Source organism: Carassius gibelio, chromosome B13, assembly GCF_023724105.1.
Source record: "Carassius gibelio isolate Cgi1373 ecotype wild population from Czech Republic chromosome B13, carGib1.2-hapl.c, whole genome shotgun sequence".
In the NCBI taxonomy this organism is placed as follows: Eukaryota; Metazoa; Chordata; class Actinopteri; order Cypriniformes; family Cyprinidae; genus Carassius; species Carassius gibelio.
The window spans coordinates 9,837,840-9,861,000 of NC_068408.1; the positions used below are offsets into that span (position 1 = coordinate 9,837,840).

The following is a 23,161-nucleotide window of genomic DNA, read 5'->3' on the forward strand; positions in this document are numbered from 1 at the left end:
TAAAAGCCTAAAACCTCAGGGTGCCACCCTCCCCTGCACTCTTGATTGTCTGGTGCTATACTTCCGAGGTTAATAAGAATAGGATGCTATATGTTAAATTTAGCCTTGCTTATGGCAATAAATGTTTTTTGATTGTTATTCAGCACAAATAAATCAATAATACTTACCTTCATGTCTGAAGTGTCACTCAACTAAATGGTTTAAATTAACGTGTGGTTAAATGTAACAATATTCATACATTCATGCAGTTAGTGAGGTAGCTAGTTACAAATTATATAATTTTATTATAAATTCTTTCTTTCTTTAAATAACAGCCCTAGACCGCCATAAAGAAATCACTTAGGTGCTTCACTTCAAAAGTGAGTGTTGGAAGTGTTTCAGATAGGAATTGTGGTCACACTTTATTTTAGGGTCCAATTCTCACTATTAACTAACCATTAACTATGACTTTTGCCTGAATGAACTCCTTATTTGCTGCTTATTAATAGTTTATAAGGTAGTTGTTAAGTTTAGGGTATTAGGTAGGATTATGGATGTCATGCATTATATGTACTTTGTAAGCACTAATAAACAGCCAATATGTTAATAATAAACATGCTAATAAGCAACTACTTATTAGTGTGAATTGGACCCTATACTAAAGTGTTACCGGAATTGTATTCATTTGCAAACAACTGCAATCACAAATTCAGATCTGACATCCAGGCCATTTCTAAATAATAAAATCAAATAATTCCCTTTATTACGGTTTTCCTCTTTCAATTCAGGAATACACCTCATTTCACAAGGAGAATGTGTTGCAAATGTTGCTGCATTTGAATATCCCCTTTAAAGGGCCAGTTTACCCCCCAAAAATGAAAATTAGCCTGTGTTTTAATCACCCTTAATAATAGAAAGAGTTATATAAAAAAAATGTCCTGGCCTTTATTCACCCCTTTATTCACAGGGTGAGTAAAACACAGGCTAATTTTCATTTTTGGGTGAACTAACCCTTTAATAGACCTTTCTGTTCCTATCTTTTATCTTAGTGGGTTTTAATCAGACATCATGATTAAGAGTTGACCACATGTGTAAATTTTTCACATCGGGACAAAAAAATAGCTTCTTCTAAAGCAAACATGTTCACATAATGTATTGTAATTGATGTGTATGTGAGATTGTATTTGTAAATGAATGTTGAGGAATGAATGAAGGGTGTAGTAATTGTAATGCTTTTTCGGGGACCCAGGACCATAGACAGTAAAAGAAATGGACACAGCGACCCCATTGGAACTCAATTGAGACAAATGAAGCCCAGTTTTAGCGTTTTTTAGCACTTCCGTTTCTGACGCGCAGACTCAAACGAAGCTTGACGACGTCAGCAACCTGTCTGACAGATGTAAATCTTCTAAGTGGCTGTGCGTGCAAACTGCCATCGTTAATCTTGCAGAGACGGCGAGCTTGAGCGGGGAGTTCTTTGTCGTGAGTGAGCAGGAGTAAGTATTCTGATTGATTATTTTGTATAGCATTTTAAAATGTAACGCCAGTACGCCATATTAAGTTAATTGACTGCGAGCTTCTCCTCCTGTCTGTACGGTAATGCGACAGAGAGCCGAGTGGTTATGACGCAATCGTTAGCCTATTTTTTACAAAAACTGTTTATACGGGGCCATAATGTAACATAGAAGGTAATGGAGCCCTTTATACATTGTCGTGTATCTTTAGAAATAAATAATGGACAAACAGAGTCTTTAAACGCCTCAGATGTAAAGTTATTCGCTGTCAAAGTGACGCCAAAATGAATGGGAGTCAATGGGAATGCTAACGCAAGTGAAGTTCTGCTAAAAGATGGCAGCCCCCACCCGACTTCAACTTCCGGTCGAGTTCCTTGCCCCTTGCCCAGGACTACAGGTGGAAATTAGCATAAGTGCTACAACCTGGTATAATGCATCTCTACTTTTTAAGGTTAATGTGTATTTTACAGTCTCCCTGTTCAAAAAAAATAAAAATAAAAAAGTCATAAGGAAGACAGTGTACATTTATACTCTCGTATCAGCTGGACAAACTTGCTTGTTTGTTTCTTGTGAGTTTTTTTTGCTGGTTAGACCTGTGAAAAACAAACAGTGTATTTTTGGAAAATGTATCATTGCATGATCTGCACAGAATGATACAAAAACAAAACATGGTTCAAAACAAAGGCATACTCAATCTACTTCACTTCTGCTGGAAGGTTTATTTTGTACGAGTGTGTGCGGCAAGTGTATCAGGCATCCACCCCGGTTCGTCCTTTCACCATCATTAGGGTCCATCATCCCTTGCTAAAATGAGGCTTAGCACACAGGTACACCTCTCTGCTTTGATCATAGCCAGCGCTCCCTCTCTTTCGCTCTCTGCTCGATCCCCAGTAAACAACGCGCCTGCAGCGGCGGTGCTCGCTAATGAAGCATTTTACAGATGTAGCGTTCTGTTCCGCTCAGAGAACCTCCACTACAACAGCATTACAGCCGGTCACAGAAAGCTTTCCTGTCTTTCATCTTCAAATCTCCTAATGAACACCTGCTCTCACATCCTTCCTCCAAAACACAACTTTCTCATTCTTTCACTTGAATTCCCCTCGTTGAGCCGCCCGCAGGCCGCAGGTGGTTGGGTCGACCCACAGATGGCGCTGTCCCTCCTCGGGGGGTGGGGGGGGGCCCTGGAGAAAATCTCAGCTCAGGCAGCCGGTGCTCATTGTTAATTTAACACTATTGATTCGGGGGTCTGAGGTGACAATTGGACCTGAGATCAGATAACTGTAAACATGAACCGCGGTGACATGTGAAGGGACACTCAGTGTGCTCCAGGGGTCTGCGGGCACTGAGTGACAATAAGTGTCTAGCAGCGTCTTTCTGTCTATTGTACGTTCTGGAAAGCTACTTGAGATGGAGAAGTGATAGGAAAAACAGCTAAATAATTTGTGGTGTAACGACAATAATTGTGATATGCAACTTCGAGCGAAGGAAAAATGCATAATGTCTAACAAATGCTATGAATTGTAAGCATTAAGTAACTTATCTGTACAAAACTGTCATGCAATGTGACACAGCCAATTAGAAGATTATATGGAACAGACTCCCAAACCAAACATTTGTGATGATTGGATAAGGAATTTTAAAATTCTATTTATAATGACTGCAGAAGTTAAAACATTTTCAGGATGGACGGAGATGGAATATATATATATATAACCATGGGAACCCTTGGTTGCTGTGTTTGTCATATTATATTTTAGTGGAGCCAAGTTTGTTAAAGTGCTTTTTTTTTAACTGCATTGCAGAAGGAAGTGAGTATCTGACAGGCACACAACACAAATCTGTCTTCACCGCTTTGTCTTCCTCTCTCTCTTGTTCAGAGGCCACTGTGAGTTTAATTTGCCTTGCCTCCGCCCCCACCCTGCAGTATTGACATTCTCCTCATTTTCCCCAGTGCTGAGTGGAGTCCGGGGTGTTGCGCATGAATTATGCAGGCTGGGACACCACAGAGCAGAGGAACACCAGTGCCATCATAATTGAGACCGTTGAAAAGACAATCCTACTTGGGTCAATAATTAGGCTGCAGGTGGGAGAATCAGATCCGTTCCTCCTCCTACCTTCTTCTCTCTCCTTCCTGTGTGGAGAACATGTCACCGACAACAGGGGCTCCATTTGCTGTCCAGACTCCACCGTGTCTTGAGTAACGGTTTTGTTTTTCAGTTTACATGTCAGCTCTCACTAGACCCTTTTCTTACATTATTTGCTTGTGTAACTAATAGCAAATATGGCAGATCAAAACCACCAGTGCAAAATGTATTGATTTATTTTAAATTAGAATGCAATATCAATAGTAATAAAAGAAAAAGCTCAAAAGCTTTAACTAAAAAGCATTTCCTGACACAATCAAGTATAAACCGATAAGTCACCTAGGTGAGTGAAGGGCAGCTCCTCTTTTATTGATTTGTGTGCTGAGGGTAGAGGGTAACAGGAAGGAGGACCTCATGACAGGAGATAACTCCAACTAGCTCCATACTTAATGTCCCTGTTCAGACCAGGCTCCGTATTTTTCTAGAAGTCCGTCAATTTGTGTAAACTTCGTGGCATTATTCATGATAGAGGTCTGCAGAAGAAGAGGGCTATTGATTTCTAGCACAGGTCCAACTCTAATTCATAAATCCACTCAGCCACTCGAGACTCCCAGAGGATCTATTATCCACACTGGTCTCCATCCCAAAACAACGGCTCAAGGTGATCACCATAAAAGTGCCAGCCCTCATCGTTTTTCACCAACGCCAGGCTAAATACAAATGCCTCAGGTTTTCCAGGAACTCCAGCTTTTAAAAATCCTGATATTGTTGATCTTAGCTAATTTGAAAACTTAAAATAACTGAGATGGTATAGACATTTTGTCCGTTAAGGTGATATTAGAAATTTTAGTTATTTAAATGTAATTTCTCTATACGAGTCAAAAAATCAATAATGGTAGACACAGCTAAAGTATAGTGTAAAAAAAAAAACATACATATGTGTGTTTGTGTAATATAGTAGAATTAAAATATGTCTCTTATGCTTACTGAGGCTGCATTTATTTGATCAAAAACAATAAAAAATGAATACTGTGAAAGAGTATACAATTTAAAATAACTTTTAATATATTAGCTTTATTTATTTAAACAATGATACAAATGATACTGAAAAAGTTCTGCTGCCTAATATTTTCATGGAAACTGTGATGTATTTATTTCAGGATTCTATGATGAACAGAAAGTTCAAAAGAACAGCATTTATTTGCAAATAACAATATTAATGTCTTTATTGTAACTTTTGATTAGTTTAATGCATCCTTGTGAAATAAAAGTATTGATTCCTTATAATAAAAAATTATAAAAAATAAAAATTACCGACCCTAAACTTTGGATGGTAGTTTATATACATAAAAACTAAAATAGGGTGAAAGTTTTGATGAAAAATGAACAAACCATTCACTGAATGAGTGAATTACACAGCCAGACTAATAGTGTAAATGGATAAATGGGCTTTCTAAGCTTTTAATGTGCTACCATTCTGCAGGGGGTTTTTAATGTTTTTTTCAGGTAAGCCGTTTCAGGGTCAGCAGGATGTTATTTGCATTTCACAGGCACGGTTTGTATTATTTGCATTTTGCAGCCTTTACTATGCAACACAGAAAAATATATAGACATTAACCCACATTTTTTGCAAGTCGAACATAAATGCAATGCCTTCAGAGCAAGTGTTTTATGAGCGCCAGTTCAAATGTATCACTTGCTACAATTACGAATAGAGAGTTATTTTATAGATACTGGTTCATTTACGGGTTTTGACAGTGTATTTTAAGAGCAGTTTACTTTCTGTTTTATTAAGTCTCATTTCTGAGATTTTGTCAAGGTTTTCCCTCCTGAATGCACATACAAAGGGCTCAGTGTATGCCTTGGTTCGCCCATTAGGCTTTATGGACAGCTGTATGCACTTTTATTAGCGGGTTAATGGCATTTAAAGGAGCAAGTGCTGAGCTAAATCCACAACATTAAAAACCAGAAAATGGCACTGTGGGATTCCGTCGAGGTCAAACGAAACGGCTGCTCGAAGCAGCATCGAACGCAGCTCAGCTTCGACCCTTGACATCTCTCCTCGGACGAGCCGTCACATAAAACCGCCCCCGCCGCTAATGCTACATTCGCTGCGTCAAGCTGAGAATTTCATGAGTGAGAGGAGCAAGAGGAAAATACCCAAACACTCAGGCATAGAGCATTCAGCCTAAGCCTTAAAACATAATGAGCGGAAGTAACGCAAGTACCGACTGCAATTTAGCGAAAGGAACAACATCAAGGACTGAGGAGAAACTATTTAGCAGCCTGTGTTCAGACATAATTAGCGGCAAAATGGCGCAACAGGACTTGCCTACTTGCAAATCTTAATTAGATCTGCATCAAAATCTTCGCTGAGAGGTAAACAAAGGCACTAAGCTTGAGTAACATCATATTCAGGTGCTTTTTCTTCTGTGTTTCTGTAGACACGTAATATAAAAGGAAGACGCTAAAGCGGTACAGTAACGGTTCCAACGCTGCCTCTGTGATTTTCATTACTTGGCTGCTTCCAATTTACCCATCTGTCTCCTAATTATTGACTGCATTGGCGGCATAGCTTTTGGCTCTGGTAAGCCGCAGGACTACGTTTGCACTCACTCTCCCGTGTCTGTTTTTATTAAACACGGGGGCTTATAGTATACGCAACGGCTGCTTATTTTTACGGTGGCAGGCTGCTTAATGAAGTACTGCACAACACTGTAAACACCGCCAGAACAAAATGCGAGATATTAGTCTTAAATCAATACCAGAAAGTCACTTCCACTGACAAAGTCATGAAGATGATTTCAGGACAGTTGTAAACCCATTTCCGTAATTACGAAATATCTTCAATTGAATTTCTGGGGAGGAAAAGTCAAGACCCGTGCCTTTCTGGTGAGCTTTCAGTGAAATTATGACCTGCACATTCTCTACAGAACATAGACTCCCCAACCAGGGCAGAGACAGATAAGAGATGGAAAAAGGATGGAGTGATGATGGTGCAGAGAGCAATGGAGGATGGGTAAATGGACAGATCTAGCCCTGTGCGAGCATGTGGGCAGAACAGACAGACCCGCATTAGTCCACCACCCTCTCTGCATTCCTCTTTTGAAAGCTGACCTTCCCAGAATCCTTTTCACCACTGATGCATCCCTGTTATTAAAAAGCACCAGTGCCTCTCTGCTGCCCAAGCCGGGACCCTTAGACACTACAGGTACCCTATTACGCCCCCAACCCAACCTGCCCTCCATTGCATTTTCCCTCTTCCATTCCAGTCTATCAGAGTACCTTTTTTTTCACCCAGCAGCATGTTTGCGTTGATGGATGAGCGTTGAACGTCTCTCTGACAGGGCTGCAGCTGATGCCACATAATCACTGTATCACCATTTAGGCAAAATTACCAAATTATACCAACCCCCAGAGGCATCGGTGCGAATGACAGGTCTAGCCAACAAAAGAAACACAAATATTCTGAAATGGTTGTGAAAGAAGAGGGGGAGGGAAGAAGAGAAGTCTAGAAAACTACAGCTTCAAATTACCAGAACGTTCTGATGGTTTTGGTGACTGCTCGGTAATAACGTTCAATAAAGCAATAGAGCAGCTTTTGATTAGCATGGGAGAACTGACGTAAATCGACTCTCTTGGAGCAGCAGATGGTTTGACCACATTCATACATTTCTTTAAAGATCCATTAAACCTTATTTCCATAATGATAATCCACTGTCCAAATGATCAACAAAACTGCTGTTTGAACGTGTTTGCATTTTTTACGTTGACAGGAAATCTACTGCTACAGGTGATCCATCCAATCCATCAAATCTTCAAAGCTGTAAACTTTTTCATTAATTTTAAAAACTTTCAAATAAGACTTTGGTCAAACCCACATTCAAAAATGGTCTTGATAACATTTCTAAATCTTTTTTTTTATTATTAATAAAAGTTGCATTTATATTAATTGAAATTCTACATTCCCATTTTTCACCTCAATTCAAATTTAGGAACTGAATGGGAATTTAAAAAGGATGTTAAATGCAGTTCTGAATGGCATGCAACCTTGGTGCTAACAATAGGATATGACAACCTGCAAGACTCTGGTTTTCCACTAAGGTTGAAACAACTATGTGTGTAGGTGACATTTACGATGTGTCCGCTTGTTGTTTCCAGAGCCAACATGTACTTTTCTACTCTGCAAGTGACTGCTGAATTATGGGGGGACCCACATCAACATTTCATAAAGACACTTGAAAACACAAGAGTACTTAAAATGTGAAAATTAGTTTAATATCTCATTTTAATTTAATTCAGGATATGAAAGGAGAAACCTGTACCTTAATTTCTTTGCTCTCTTTAAGTGGATAATTTGCGTCATGAAACTTACCCAATGGAACATTGTCTAAAATGCCTGCTGCTTTTTGAAAAAAAAAAGTATCTATATTGTAATAACATCAGTTTAGAAATAGCCATGGAATATTCTTTTACGTTTACCAGCAACAAAGCATTTTCCACAGTTGCATAATGAAAATATATCATATTAGAGCACTTATTCAGTGCTGAGCTATCAAATAATTCAAAACCATGAGTAGCTGAGAAAAAAAAGGACCTGAGGCGAAACTCTGACTAAAGCATGAAGTGAAAAATTCTGATTCAGGAAGATCACACATAGCACCGTGGGCCACTTCAACAAATGGAGAAACAGCTCTCTGAATTCTAACATACAACATGAAGGAATTTCCTTTAATGATTTTTTTCTTCTTCTTCTTTCAATAGAGCTCATATACAAACTTCATCCAAATAAAATACACTAATATACACTTAGAAGTAAATAAGCATGCTTAGAGTAGGTCAATGCAGAAAGTTTCGGTCTAAAAGGGCATTGAAAAAGAGCAGAGTAACACATTGACAAAGGAGAGAGCCATAGGCAGTCCACCAATAACCAAATTAAAGTGAACAATCATCTTTGCAGGAGCGTTAGAGGTGTCCAATCAGATGACAGGATGGAGCTCCAGGTGAAAAACACAACCCAGTGAACCGATAATGATTCAGAGGGATAATTTAATCTAAATGAACTATGTGTCACTTGTCGATAGCCTGGTACTTTGGTGTAATTAGTTTTCATTTGCAGGGTAAAGAGAGGCGAACAGACGTTCCTTAGATAAAACAGGGAGAACGAGTGATTTCTCATCGCTAACCCATCTGAATTCATCACACTCCTAAGACATGTGCTAATGATTAGTATTATTGCTCCAGGTGTGTTTACTGTAAATATCAGAGTCCTGGCATCTGGCTCGGGGTGAGGGTTTGACGCTGATGGAGATGATGTCGAGACGACCTTCAAAACTGGCTAATAAACGCCTCAGTGCGCCTGATCCAACGCAATTTAACTTTCTGCAGTAATTATCGAATTTGTATGCAGTGAGTTAGTAAAATGTTAATTGGTGTTGAAGACAGCAAACTGAGAAGGTAGTTATTTTACCAACAGAAAGAGACTTCATAAATAGAGACTGGGAGTCTGATTAGAATAAATCTAAAAATATATGCAGCACAATTTAATGAATGGTACCAAAATAAAAAAACATGAATCATGTATATTAGATCGCTTACATATGGTGAAAGAGAAGGAAGAGAAGATAGAGAGAAATTCATGAGCTCATCATGGAGAAAGAACAACCAGCTGAGTCATGACCGCCCATATTTTAGATAATTATCCATTAACTTGTTGAACCGAGCCCATGAACATGACATTACTCAGACACCGGTCCTGCTCTTGATCAAGACCTTCCTCAGTCTGTGCTGACACAGAAGAGAGTACATTATGTAACATTGTTGTTACAAGAATATTATTATTATATTCCATGGTAGTTAATCGTATGAAGCTGCCAGTAGAATTAGAAATGCAAATTAGAAAAGGGTTTTTTTTTTTTTCAATAAAACAAATTTTCTACACAGTATGTGTATATATATATATATATATATATATATATATATATATATATATATATTTACATTTTATATATGTATATCAACTTATTTACATTTTGTGAAAGATTTTGTTTATTTTGTATACATTTTGGGATTTTTATTCAAAAAACAATAAGGTTCTATCTACACAGTCGAATGGAATGCAAAAACTTTGAAGCTGAATATCTCAAAACTACACGGAATGCAGATAGAACCTTATAATTCCAAGGGGACGATATATATATATATATATATTAGTGCTGTCAAAATTAGCGCGTTAACGCATTCGATTAATTTGAAATATTTAACGCGTTAAAAAAAAATAACGCAATTAACGCGGTTGCAGTTTTTTTTTATTTCCAGTTGTGGCCTATGTGTGTTCAACGTGCAAAGAAATATGGATAAGACCAAGGAAGGACTTTTAGATGGAAGGTTTCAGTATAAAACTCTGCCGGATTACTCTTCAGTCTGCCACAAGAAACATTACTCTTCATTTAGTCTGCCACAAGAAACAGCAACATTAAAATCATGAACTCAAATGTCATTGTTTAAAAAAAAAAAAAAAAACAATGACTGTAACAGTGCGTAAATCAGACCTTTCTGTAACGCTAACGTTAATAAGCTTAAACGAAAATAACGAAATAATTGTGTAGCGGAGTATTTTTTGTACACAGTGCCGCGAACTGTCAATCACCCCTGTGCGCGTGCATCACTGTCCTCCTCAGCTGCAGCAACTTGCGCTCTCTCTCTTCATCAAGCTTTAAAACAAAAAGGGGACAAAAAGATCATATTGTCTTTGTGCATAGGCTATAGATTAATTAGATAAATGAATATCTAAATTTGTGCCTTGCCATCTACGGTATTTTTTTAGAACTTAGAAAAAAGATGCTGCAGCCAATGAACAGCCAGCGGGGGCTGCAGGACGACTCAACCTCCGCAGACAGTTTTTAATGTTTATCAGACAATAAATACTCAAGATTTTGCTTTAGTATAACTCACAACGAGTTTCACACACCTTCTCCGGCCACGCTGAGTTGTTGACACTTAACAGTGAGAAAAGCGACACATGCGCTATTCACTTGTATAACTTAAGGGTGAATGGGTAATGTAGTTTCTGCTCTGGGTGGGATGAATTAGGAAGCTTGCATTGTGAAGGGCGCTCTGAAAATCGGCAGTGCAGGTAAAAGATTAAAACCTCTATTAAAACAGATGTCCAAATGAGCGTACCGGTACGCTACAAGCACGTTCTGGGCGCACGGAGAGGTGGTGGTACGCTCAAGAGCTATATTTGGAAGTGGCGGTACCAGTGTGTACAGGCCCACTTAAAGCACTGGCAATGACTATACTTTGGAATTTTTTTGCAGTCCACTTAGAATTCAACATAGAAATCATTTTTGTTTTTTATTGGCATTGATTGTTTTGAAATTCAAATGGTACTTACATGCCTGTGTTTTTATTTCTGTAATAAATATGGCTTTCAAGCCACCAGTTAATTTGGAGGATATTGATGGTTTATTGCAGGTATGTTGTTTACATGAGAAAATCTGTGTTACAAGTTAAACAAAAATTCCAATAAACAATCATATTTTGAATTTAAATAGTTTCTTTGTCTTGAGTTTACATTAATTATTTACATTTTACATTTACATATCCAAAAAGTTTCCGTCTTTTAATTGCGATTAATCGCGATTAATCGCGATTAATTTTAAAAAATTGTGCGATTAATTAGTTAATTTTTTTTAATCGATTGACAGCACTAATATATATATATATATATATATATATATATATATATATATATATATATATATATATATACACACACACACACACACACACACACACACACACACACAGACTTGAATTAATTCATTATTATTATCATTGTGAGGTTTATGAGAATAACTATTTGAAAAAAAAACAATTTCAGCAAAATGAGACTTAAGAGTTGCATAATGCATTATCAACTACATCTGAAATGTACACATTACACATACAATATTCCCACTGACTCAACTTACTTCTTGACATAACAGAGATATACATAACACAAGACAAGTTATTATATTTTGACGTCCCTATGTTCTAGATGATTTCTTTTGATTGCAATTAATAGCAGACATCCTAAAACTATGAGTATTAGTTTTACCTCTCTTATCTGTCTTCACTCATTTCTCCTTTCCTAGAGGAAAACGTACTGTAAGTAAAAACTGGCATAGCTTACCCCCTCTCTCCCCTAATCTATTTTTAGTTTTTGTTTGCACTCAGATAAATGCTGAAAGCTAGAAAACTTTCACTGCATTAATTTCAAAGCCATTCAGCGTGCTTTTGAACGACTCTAGTAAAACACTCCCTCCATGAGCAGCCTGTCTGAAACGGCAAGAGCTAATCGTCGAGCCGGCGACCCCTGCGTGTTTGTGGTCAAAGTTGAGGCAGACTAAACAGGCTGTGTTCCTCACTCGAACTCTGAGGCTTGTTTTAGCCTTGGTCACCACTCACTTAAATCATTTCTGTCCATCCATCACACTGCGCCTCTGACACGCACTAATAGCAGGGTGTTTGAAACACAACATCTGCAGGGATGTCTTTTGCCCCGTCTGAAACCCCAGATGCATTAAATGGGGCCCCCCACAGTCCTGCAATCGCTAGAACCAGGAGTGTCTATAGACATTTATTAGAAATAAACAAAATAAAATCCTTGATTAATCAAATGTTCAACACGTCTGCTTTAAACAATGGTGTTATTTATATTATGTGGTATAAATAAAAAATAAAAAAGAGAATAAAAGCCAAACAGAACAATAAATGACATTGAAAGGATTTTGAACTGTCAATCTGCGGCTGCCTCGGGGAGAAAAACAAAAAGCAAAGCGAGAGTGGGTGATTTCAGACGAGATCGGCAAGCGAGAGTCCCTCTCTTCCTCCTCCGTTCTCCTCCATCCTTTTCTGTCTTAAACGTTCCTAAGGGACGTTAACTTTTCCCAGGCAGTCCTCTTCAGCTTTAACAATTAATGTGCTGGGGCTCCACAGTGACAGCTGATGCTAAATACTGCACAGTTTTGTTTACGTAGAAGCGCATTAATAAAGATGAGACCCTGCTGGGTTTGAGGAGGAGAGACGAAGAAGATACTAGAAGAAAGAGAAGAGGAGGAGGATGAAATCAGTTTCCACCTCCATTCCTTCAAGTAGCCCACAACATTTTGGGCTGCTGAAATCCACCCTGCAGTGTTAAATAGAGAGCACTAAACAGCGTGCATTCATTTTAAAGTGATATTATGTATTTATATATATTTCTGATTGATCATAGCAGATGTGATGCAATACAGCATTATAATTGGGCATATATTGAAAATGTACAAGTAGACGTACATTTTTGCTCACTAGTAAACAATCAGATTTCACCTTGAACACTGAGTGAACACCTTTGGACAGGAAAATAAAAAAGAAGATTTGATGTAAGAGAGTAAACTGCAGTGCTCCTACAGGAACATGAGTGTGTGGCTTAATGTTAGCTGATTCATCAAAGTCAGAGATGTGTCCTTGGTCAAACGCTGAACTCTCGCTCAGCTACACAAACAAACCAAACTGTGCTGTGTTTTCTTGAAAATGAAAACGGGAAGGGGGAAAAACACATCTGCAAACACAAAAATGCATCTGCTGTTGTGTGATGGTTCAGTAATTCATAACAATGCTTCATCTAGTGTTGCCGTCTGTTGATTAGCCAGCGTATTTATGACCACATTGCCACAGTGTTTTGAAGTGATATTCAAGCACCATCAACTGTTGCATTAATATTTGATATTTTTGGAAATGATCTTTGTCTTTTTTTTTCTTTTCTTTTGTGTTGAGAGACAAGGGTTTTTTATGAAAGTACAAAATGGAAATTTATGCAGAAACTTTAGACAATAAACATGCACTCCATAAAAAACACTGTATAAACCTTGACCCTGTGTTCAACTTCTAAATGAATATTTCTGGTTAGATACATATTCCGTGGAATGGAATTTTTTTTTCTTCGCTTTTTTCCTTTTTAAGTACAAATGTAAAACTTTAGAATATTTTAACTATGAAAAAAAATGTTTGTTATATTCAACTTATAAGAAAATTTGGACCCAGTTTGTATTAAGTGGCCTTAACTACTATGTACAATGTACTTATTGTGTACATACATGTTTTTACATTGTACTTAAAAAAAAAACTACATGTAATTACATCTGTATTTAATTTCTGTAATTACATTTATAATTACACTGTTGACCCATACTTTACACCTTAACCAACCCCTTAAACTTACCCATACCTCCAACCCTCTCCCTAACCTTACCCCTATCCCACCTCAATAGCAGCAAAAGTGTTTTACAATGCAATATGAACACAATAAGTACATTGTACTTATTTTTTTATGTAAGTACATAGTAGTTAAGGCCACCTAATATAAAGTGGAACCGAAAATTTTATAAACACTAAAATACTCGAACAACTGTAAAAGCATGATTAAACAGCTCAAATAATGCATATTCTATAACAGTTACATAACCCTAATGAAATTATATATATAAATATATAAATAAATAAATAGTGGTAATCTGGAATAATGCTGTTGATTAACCTTAACTTGAACTAAACTCGCAATATTCCTTAAAGAAAAACTAAATTAATTCCATAAATTTCACATGCTTTATCATACAGCTGGCCTCTGAATATTATATATTGCAGTAAGTTACTAATAAATAAAAAATTTCAAGCGTGCAACCTTTAGTAAGAAATGATTAACTGAATGGGACTAACCCTCAAAAATGGCTATTGTCCTAAATAAATCACTGGCTTCATTGTCAGATTGAGGTAACACGCGCAGTTTTATTTAGTGCCTTTTTCCGCTATGGTGGGAGGATAATTACTGTCATTTATTAATAATCCCAGGGCCAGTCTTCAGTAATGTGTGCCACATGTGACAGCCTGATCCTACAAGTGTCCCATTTGCCTCTGAGATACACAAGTCTTGGTTCTATCTAAAGCCAAAAAAAAAAAAAAAAGCGAGAATGCATGAAAAAAATGAGAAGAAAGAGGTCTGCTGATCACTAATAGTGCCCAATTTTCTTGTCTTTGGCAAGAGAGAATCAAATGATGGGAACAGCAATCCAAAAGGGCACTTTTTTTTTAGATGTCATGTCCCATCGGCTTCAAGTAAAGTATTCGTATGAGAAAAAGAGCCAGGCTAGCCGGGTTTTAGCTCATTACTTACAGGCACTTTCCTGAGGCTGATAGTGGGTTGTTTCTTCTTGGCGCTCAGTCTCTCTGTCCAAACACAAGGAAGCATTTTATCCCTTAGGCTTTGTTTTTCCTCCCCTCTCGTTTGCGTTTAATTTCGACATTAGCTAAGGCAATATAATTTGCCATCCGGTGACCTTGACAGATTTTAGCAGGGACGCAGGCCAGCGCTGATGCCTTTGAGGAATGAGCATTTGATGAGTGGAGGAGTTTAGCTCACTAGGTACAACTTGAACTGAATTCCCCCACCAGAGCTATCAGCTCCTTCCTGACCACACAAATCCTGATATTTATTTGTCCATTTTTTTTAATCAACAATGAAATCCTTTGAGATACAAACAGGTATAAAAAACATGCTGAAGACAAACAGATATTTAATTAAATCTGTTATCTTTTCACCATCTGCGATGGGGACAATGGCCTTCTATTCACCCTTCCAAATTGAATTTATTCATGAAATAAGCTAAACAAAAAGAACCTTAAGCAGTTTCACTGTATTTCAGTTTTTCTTATATATATATATATATCATATTTAATATACTTTAAAATTATTTATGCGATCAAATCTGAATTTTCAGCATCATTACTCCAGTCTTCAGTGTCGCGTGATCCTTCAGAAATAATTCTAATATGCTGATTTATTATGCAATCCCTCCAGGATTTCGCAGAACTTTATTCAGATTTTTGCAGTCTAAAATGACTGATTTTGCAGTTGCTTTTCTCAAAATTTGCGGTGATATTTACAGCATTAAATATCATTAAATACCTAATCTCACATATACATCTTGGAGATGTCTATTTGATGTCTGCATTTACATATGCAAGATGTATTTTTATGAGTGCTGAGATGTTTTTTTTTTTTTTTTTTTATCTGCAGTATGTCTCTAAGATGTTTCCTGTCATATGTCAAATAGACATTTATAAGAATGCATGTAAAACATTTATCAGAGTACACAGCAGATGATTCACAAATCTTTAGTAGACATCTTACAGATGTAATAAATATATTCAATCCAATAAAATTTACTTTTATTACTGTCATTCATGATGTCTAAAAATAATTTAATGCATTATATACATACATATGTAAAAACAAATATTTATTATTATTATATTATTATTATTATTAATTTAATTAATTATATACATACAATGTAAAAACAAATATTTATTATTATTATTATTATTATTATTATTATTATTATTATTATATATATATATATATATATATATATATATATATATATATATATATATATATATATATATATATATATATACCTAAAATTATAATAATAATAAATATTTGTTTTTACATTTATTATACTTTAAATTATAATTTATTACACAGGTACACAGATGTCATGGTTCGGTCTGTCGGTCGGTCGATAGATCGATCTAATTGGTGAAACCAGTCATGGGCTGCATGCTTGTTTATGCAAGAGCAAAAATAATAGCAAAAAGATGCTATAAAAAGATTTCTTTCTGTGGCGTCTGCTCCACATCACCAGAGACTTTAGCGCCTCAGTCTATGAGGCAGTCTCAGGTCAACTGAAACTAGAGGAAGGAATGCAGGAAGGAAGCAAAGAAAAGGGAAACAGCGAGATAAAGTGGCCTTGCACACTGTAAAATCTCTGTTCTCGTCAATTCCAGAGGGAAGAGAGAAGCCCGAAGGTAAGATTCCAGAAAAGGTCGAGGTAGAAGAGCTCCCTCTCTAACAAAAAGAGAGGGAAACACTTTCGGAGAGCAGATTGGAGTGAAAAGGCGCTCGTGTTCTGGCAATTATGGAAGCATAAAAAGCCCATGTTGGAAATATTTGACTATGCCAAGACATAAAAGGTAAAAGGACCATCTGTGCCATTTGCATCCCATTCTCCCTGGTTGTCTCAGTGGTGCAGCAGAGTAAACCATCTCGCAGCAGATGCTGATGAAACGCAAACATACAAGTTAGTGATGCTAAGAGAGCTTGTGTGTCCAATCAAAGCGAGCCTCAGATATGATAAATATGCATTATAATGTGATGCAAGTTGCAAGTATAACCATGGCAACTATCCCAGCTTGTTTTGTCTACGCAGTGTTGTTTGTGGTGAGCTTCCTTCCTCCGCTACCATGAAGACCATGCCATAATGAAGCTGCTTTTCAAGACTTGAATGCATTCGTCAAATCATCTGAAGCACAGAAATGAGAAGAATCGATTCACCAATGCATTGCGATTTTCTCGAATTATCAATGATCCTCAAATTCATGAAATTATTATTAAATCTGTTTCTTGAAATGATTCACAAGATAAAATATTACGAATACAAGTATGGTGTGCAACACTACAATAAGGCAAAGACGTACCATAATCACTGTTGCTAAAACCCTGATACGCATCAAGAGTCATTTTATAATCAGATTCAAGCTCACTGAATCAAAAAATAATCAAATCATGAGGAACAAAGATTTTCAACCCTTATAGGTAATTGTCATTGTTATTTTCTGGTTTTGGCTCTGGTTCGACACATCTAGAGTGACTGACTTACACCAAAAGCATAATTATTACTTCCCAATTCATGAAAAATACACATTTAATTCGAGAATACAGGTTGACTGAGTTGATATCGTCACAACCCAAAAATGGATCACATATAAAATAATCATGTTAACATATAGACTCGTTAACTATTAAGGGAGGGGAAAATGCTTCAAATATCTTTTACTGTTGACATAAAAAGCTAAACACCAGTATTTTGCTGTAGATGTAGATGTCATTTAATAATAATAAAATACTGAGCCCAGAGTTTCTTCAATTTTTTTCTAATAATTTAATAAAAACGTAGCCTAGTCAATTTAGTAAATTTTAGCTGATGTTGCTGGGCCTGTAAAAAATGGCTCATAATTGATTCTAGGGACATTTTGGTTTCTTTTGAGCACTAAACAAGAACTGTGTTTTGTCACCACTTGACGTCTAATATAAAATCTTTGTCCTGGAGCAAAACCAGCTACGTACCACTAGCATACAATTAATTATGCTAATCTGGTTACAACTTCACTTGGCAACACAGCGTGACTTATTTGTAAAGCATGATTTCTATAAAATACAAACAAAGCAGTAAAATAGACTTTATGCAATTATCAAATGAAGGCGCTCAACAACATATTCTGACATGATAAAAAGAAAATAAATAAAATTAAATCAGACAGTCTCAGAATGGTTGTGTGGGTGGAAATTAGTCACAGAAGAGTAAATGCCCAACACAAGAAAACCAAACGATGGGTAGAGTATACAGAGAAAGAGGGGGGAGGGAGGGAGGAAGAGAGAAGCGAGGGAAAGCTCGAAGACTTCCAGTAGATATCGGCTTTGACAGAGAAATAATGAAGTGACATGATGCTGATGCAGAAAGAGACAAAATGCAGCTTACTCTTTTGATGTTTTTAGGGCTGATGAATCTCTTAAGGGCTGAAGATGAGACATACAGTATGTTCCTCTCGCCGAGATTCTGCCTTTCCACTAATGAATCACATCATCCAACCATAGAGGATTCGATAAGCCTATAAAAAGCTTTAGCTCAGGCATCACTGTCTGAAAGATTGCTTCAAGGTTGCTGGGTACCGTTACATCCAATTCAATTGTTTCAGCTCAGAAGTGACATAACATTAAATCAAGGACAGTCAAGAAAGCCACAGAGCTTCTCATTTAGTCAATATCAGCTTCTTGTTAGAGAAGACAGGTAGCATCACACAAAACATGCAACAATGTTTGCAAGATATTTGAGCTGCTCCGCATTTCAATGACAGGAAAATCAAAAACAATAGGACACAAAAAAGCTTAGGTTTGATCGTAGAGTTTTAAGAATGCCAGAGGAAGCAAAAAGGATTAGAACAATACTGCACAAGTAAACCAATTTTACAAGTTTCAATGGTTAAAGAAATCACACTGGTGCATGTTCACATGGAAAAACAATTTTTTTTTAAAACAGCAGCGATTAAGAATGCAACAATATAACCCTAAGGAGGTTAGTTGGTCTCCTATCATGGTTTAGCGTGCTAGAATTTTTCGTTTTGCTAGCTTTAGACAGGTTTTGGGCACTAGTCAGCTGGTAAGGCTGAAAAACCAGCTGGCTGACACAAGGTAAACCAGGCTGTGAGACCAACTACATCAAACCCTGTCATTTAAGAGCACTATTAAGCTTGTAAGGCTGGGAGACAAAGTCACTTAACTAAGACCAGCAAACTACATCGTTCAAGAGCACTAGTCGTCAGCTGGTAAGGCTGGGAGCTGGATAACCAACTAAAACTGCATAACCAGGCTGGAAGACAAGGAAACTTAACTTAAACCAGCAAACTACTACAAGAGCACTAGTAAGCTGGTAAGGCTAAGAGACAAGCTGGTCAGCCAACTAAACCAGCTTAACTGAGCTGGAAGACTAGCTAAATTTACTAAAACTAGTAAACCACATCATGTAAGAGCACTACCCAGCTGGTAAGACTGGGAGACCAGCTGGTTGACCAACTAAACCAACTGACTATCCACATAGCTTCCTGAATACAAGTTTGACGAAGCTGGGAGACCAGTTAAACCAGCTAAGACCTGCAAATCACTGTCTAATGGGGTTTAGTAGAGCAATGACCTTGTTTATCTACAGCAGACCACCTCAGGAGAAGCCAATAGATTAGAGTCCGTTAATGTTTTAAGCACATCTTCACCACAGCAGGCTGACGGCACGACACAAGACACCCTCTCGCATTCTAAATCCCACAACGCCGCCTCGAAGCAACGCAGTCTTCCAGCCGCTACCAGCGTGACGCTCATCATCACTCACGAGTCAGAGAATGCCATAAGCTAATGGAATAAATCAAGGATGAAATATCAATCAAATTACAAACTAATAGTTCCCTTAATGTCTTTGTTGGAGTACAGATGGCCCCTTCAGCCAGCCAAGCACACCACAGCAAGTCATCATGATAATCAGCGCACTAATAATACCACTCCATTAATCACACATACGCGCTCGAACTGCGTCGCTGCAAACAACGGGTGCTCTGCCGCAAGAACATCACAAAGTTGAAGCATGGGAACACTCACTCATTACACTGGTAATTAACTTTTCTCTAGAATCATGCTTATTGTTTAACAAAACTACAAGGCAAGATATCCGATATGGTGGAGGGGGGTTGTGAGCACTGCTGTTCCCTGGACTTCTGCAGTGGTCTTCATTTCATGCAACATAATAAAATAAAACATGCTGATACTTACATTTAGCGGGGAGGTCGTAGCCGCAGGTGATCTTGGCCTTTCCAGTTTCACAGCCGTTTAACGAGTGACACTCTTCATACAGGAGATGACCCGCGGCTCTGTGTATGCAGCCATCCACTGAAAGAGAGAAACAACACTGATGTGACAACAGAAATGTTTGTTGCAATATTAAAGTTTTTTGTCCAGCTGGAATAACAATAATGCCATTTATTCTCTATCTTGCTGTTCCAAAACCTCAAAAGTAGAACTGTCATTCACAACAACAGTTCATGACATGTGACAAGGTCTGTCTATGCCCAAATGAGTAAAAAAGGGGCGAGGAATAAAATATTATCTTCCTAAAAAATTATCCGTTTGTGCTCCATAAAAGACAGAGGCATTTAGGTTTGGAACACAATGAAGAAATAATGATTTCAATTCTGTGCTGAGCTTTTCTTACAAGTTAATAATGTTTTAAAACAGGAGTGAACTGATTTGGCATTATCAAAATAAAAGAGCCCTTGTAGGAGGAGGCATGACCCTTGATCTAGTTATACTAAGAAAAGTTCTAAACCATTTCATATCCCAGACCACTGTTGATTTGTATAAAATTAATGTCTTTTGTCTTGAAGCTTTTGTTTGGCGTGTTGTTTTGCTCTCCTTTGGTTGTCCCCACCTCCCAATGTTTTAATTTCACATGGGTAAACCCAGCTTACATGAGTAGGCAGAGAAATAGAAATCCAAATGGTTTCCCTCACTCTAAAAGCCCATGACCCATTATCAATCACAGATAAATATCATAAAGGTACAGTCATAAGAAAAATAAATAAATAAATCTGCAGAACATGTAAGCAGAACTACACAATCAGATGCAGAGCTCCTGTACTCTACTCTCAAGATCATCGTAAAGAGAACATTAAATGAAAACTGACCCCATTTACAGTATGTACACATGTCATTCTTAAGAGAGGAAAAATGTTTTCATAATCTTTCATCAAAATGTAATAACTTTTTCAATATCTGAAATGTATTATCTGTTCTGCTAATGTAACCCAGGATGAGGTTGGAGAAAAACTTTAACCAAGTATATTACAGTCTACCCTTTACGACCCAATCAAATCTAGCCCTGTCCTACATTTTATTATAGTAATAATAATATGTAATACTTAGGTTTGGTGGCAGAGGGATTTAAGTAATTTATGCACATATCTTTCCAGGTATTATGGACATCAATAATATGTAAAATCATATGCATTTCAAATCATATGACAAAATAACAAAAATGTCAACCACTTGGGATCTGTCACATATTCTGGATAAGACCAAACTATTTTCTGCATCAACATCTACTTAAATAATATTTCACACCACAATGTCACATTATTGACATTAAATGCAATCAAAAGGTGTTGATGTGGTCTTTGAACGAATGAAGACAAATCATTCCTGCTTCACAACCTGTGATTGATTGAACGCCCCAGCCAACAGGTCGAGATACATGTGACCTAAATGTATGTTTTAGCTGCTGCCACTAACTTGGTTTGCGCAGAGATGAACAGCATGTCATAAAGGAGATCAGTCTCAGTACGCTAATGACACAAGCAGATGAGAGGCAATAAAGATGACAGACAGCCCGCTGTTACAGAAGAGAGGATGAGCTCGAGCTAAATTTCAAGATCGACCTGATCCACTCACTCATTCATTGTGCAATGACGTTGTAAATGTGTGTGAACAGCTTTAGCAAAAAACAAAGCCCCATTTTCTTTGCTCTTGTTCCTTGTCAGGAACTCCACCCATGTAGAAAAAGCTACACACAGGTTTTTTCGTCACAATTTCCTTTAGGAGACACCAGCTGGAGAGAAGATTTTTCAACCATGATCAATCATCTTTAATGGTCTGAGCGACAGCAAGTCGACAGATACAGATTCCGAAGGCTTTTGAGAAAGCACTCAGTTCGAAAAGATGAAGACACTGACGGAGCTTGCGATGAGAGAATTGATTGATCAGACAGCCTGACAATTACCGCATCAAACGCCATCAGAACGCAATGAACATGTTGACAGAGTTGTGTAGGTGTACTTCTTTACATCCTGATGTTTTGTGAAGATTGTATGTTTATTTAATACATACAGTACAGTTGGAACTGAAAATAGTTCCAAAGAATGCCAAAACTGTACTGGCTATCATGTCTCCCAGCAACAAACAGCATTTGTGTATGATTCCTGAATGAATCAGCATTTTGAAGAATTCGATCTTTGTAGTGCTGCAACGATGCGTCGACGTCATCGATTACGTCGGCTACAAAAATACGTTGACATGCGTGAAATGCGTCGATGCGTTAAACACTGTTTACATCTCGCATTATGGCATTCTGGAAATGAAATAAAATGGCCTTTTGTTCCCTTTGCAAAACCGACATGTTGTACCACGGCAACACAAAAGCGATGCACGAGCACCTCAGAGGAAAACATCCTGGCGCTCTCTGGTGTTATGGTTTAACTGGTTACCGTGTGATCTGGTGACCAACTTCCTGGTTCAGGTCTCTGCTGCAGATATGATGGAATGACCGGCAGGAGATTCAGCGATTCTAAAAGCACAAAGTGATGTGATACTATTAAGTGTCTAATAAACGCAGACTTGCTCATTGCATGATTCTGATATTCTTGTAAAGATTACAAGTTATTGGTATGATCACCCATAGTGGCTGAAGTAAGCATAAAATGAAAAATAAAGTAAGTCTGTGTTGGCGCGGGCTTCGAACACGAGTTACGGCCGTTCACATTTCGCGCCTAAAAACGTGCTAGTCACGCCGCCTTCTCCTCCTTTCCAAAGCACTCGACCAGTTGCACCCCTGGGGCGTCTGCCATTGCTAAGCAACCATGACGTGCTCTCTCCATGAAGACGAGGAAATTTCAGCAAAGGATAAATGGATTTGCAGCACAAAAAATAGCTTGCAGTTGCTCTACTCTGCACCTGTTTTCGCGTGCGTGTCGCGACCACGTCGCTTCCATTATGAGCGCGCATACTGCGCGCCTACATTGGAAATAACGCAATATGTGAACGGGCCCTTAAAAGACAACAGTCACAAACCTCCGAGCTACCCCGAATCAGCTCCAGATCTCTGGAAACCATGCTAAACCATA

The 23,161-nt window shown here is 37.7% G+C and overlaps 1 protein-coding gene across 4 annotated transcripts in view; it reads right to left on the reverse strand.

The window, feature by feature from the left end:
- The window catches only part of macrod2 (mono-ADP ribosylhydrolase 2), a 501,746-nt gene that overhangs the window by 300,414 nt on the left and 178,171 nt on the right, over nucleotides 1-23,161 (reverse strand). For 3 of the 4 annotated variants that reach the window (XM_052572470.1, XM_052572471.1, XM_052572469.1), the window contains exon 5: nucleotides 20,040-20,156. The exons of the other annotated variant lie outside the window; for it this stretch is intronic. In XM_052572470.1, the coding sequence (XP_052428430.1) occupies nucleotides 20,040-20,156 (117 nt within the window). The remainder of the gene's footprint in view (nucleotides 1-20,039; nucleotides 20,157-23,161) is intronic. 4 annotated transcript variants of the gene reach the window in all.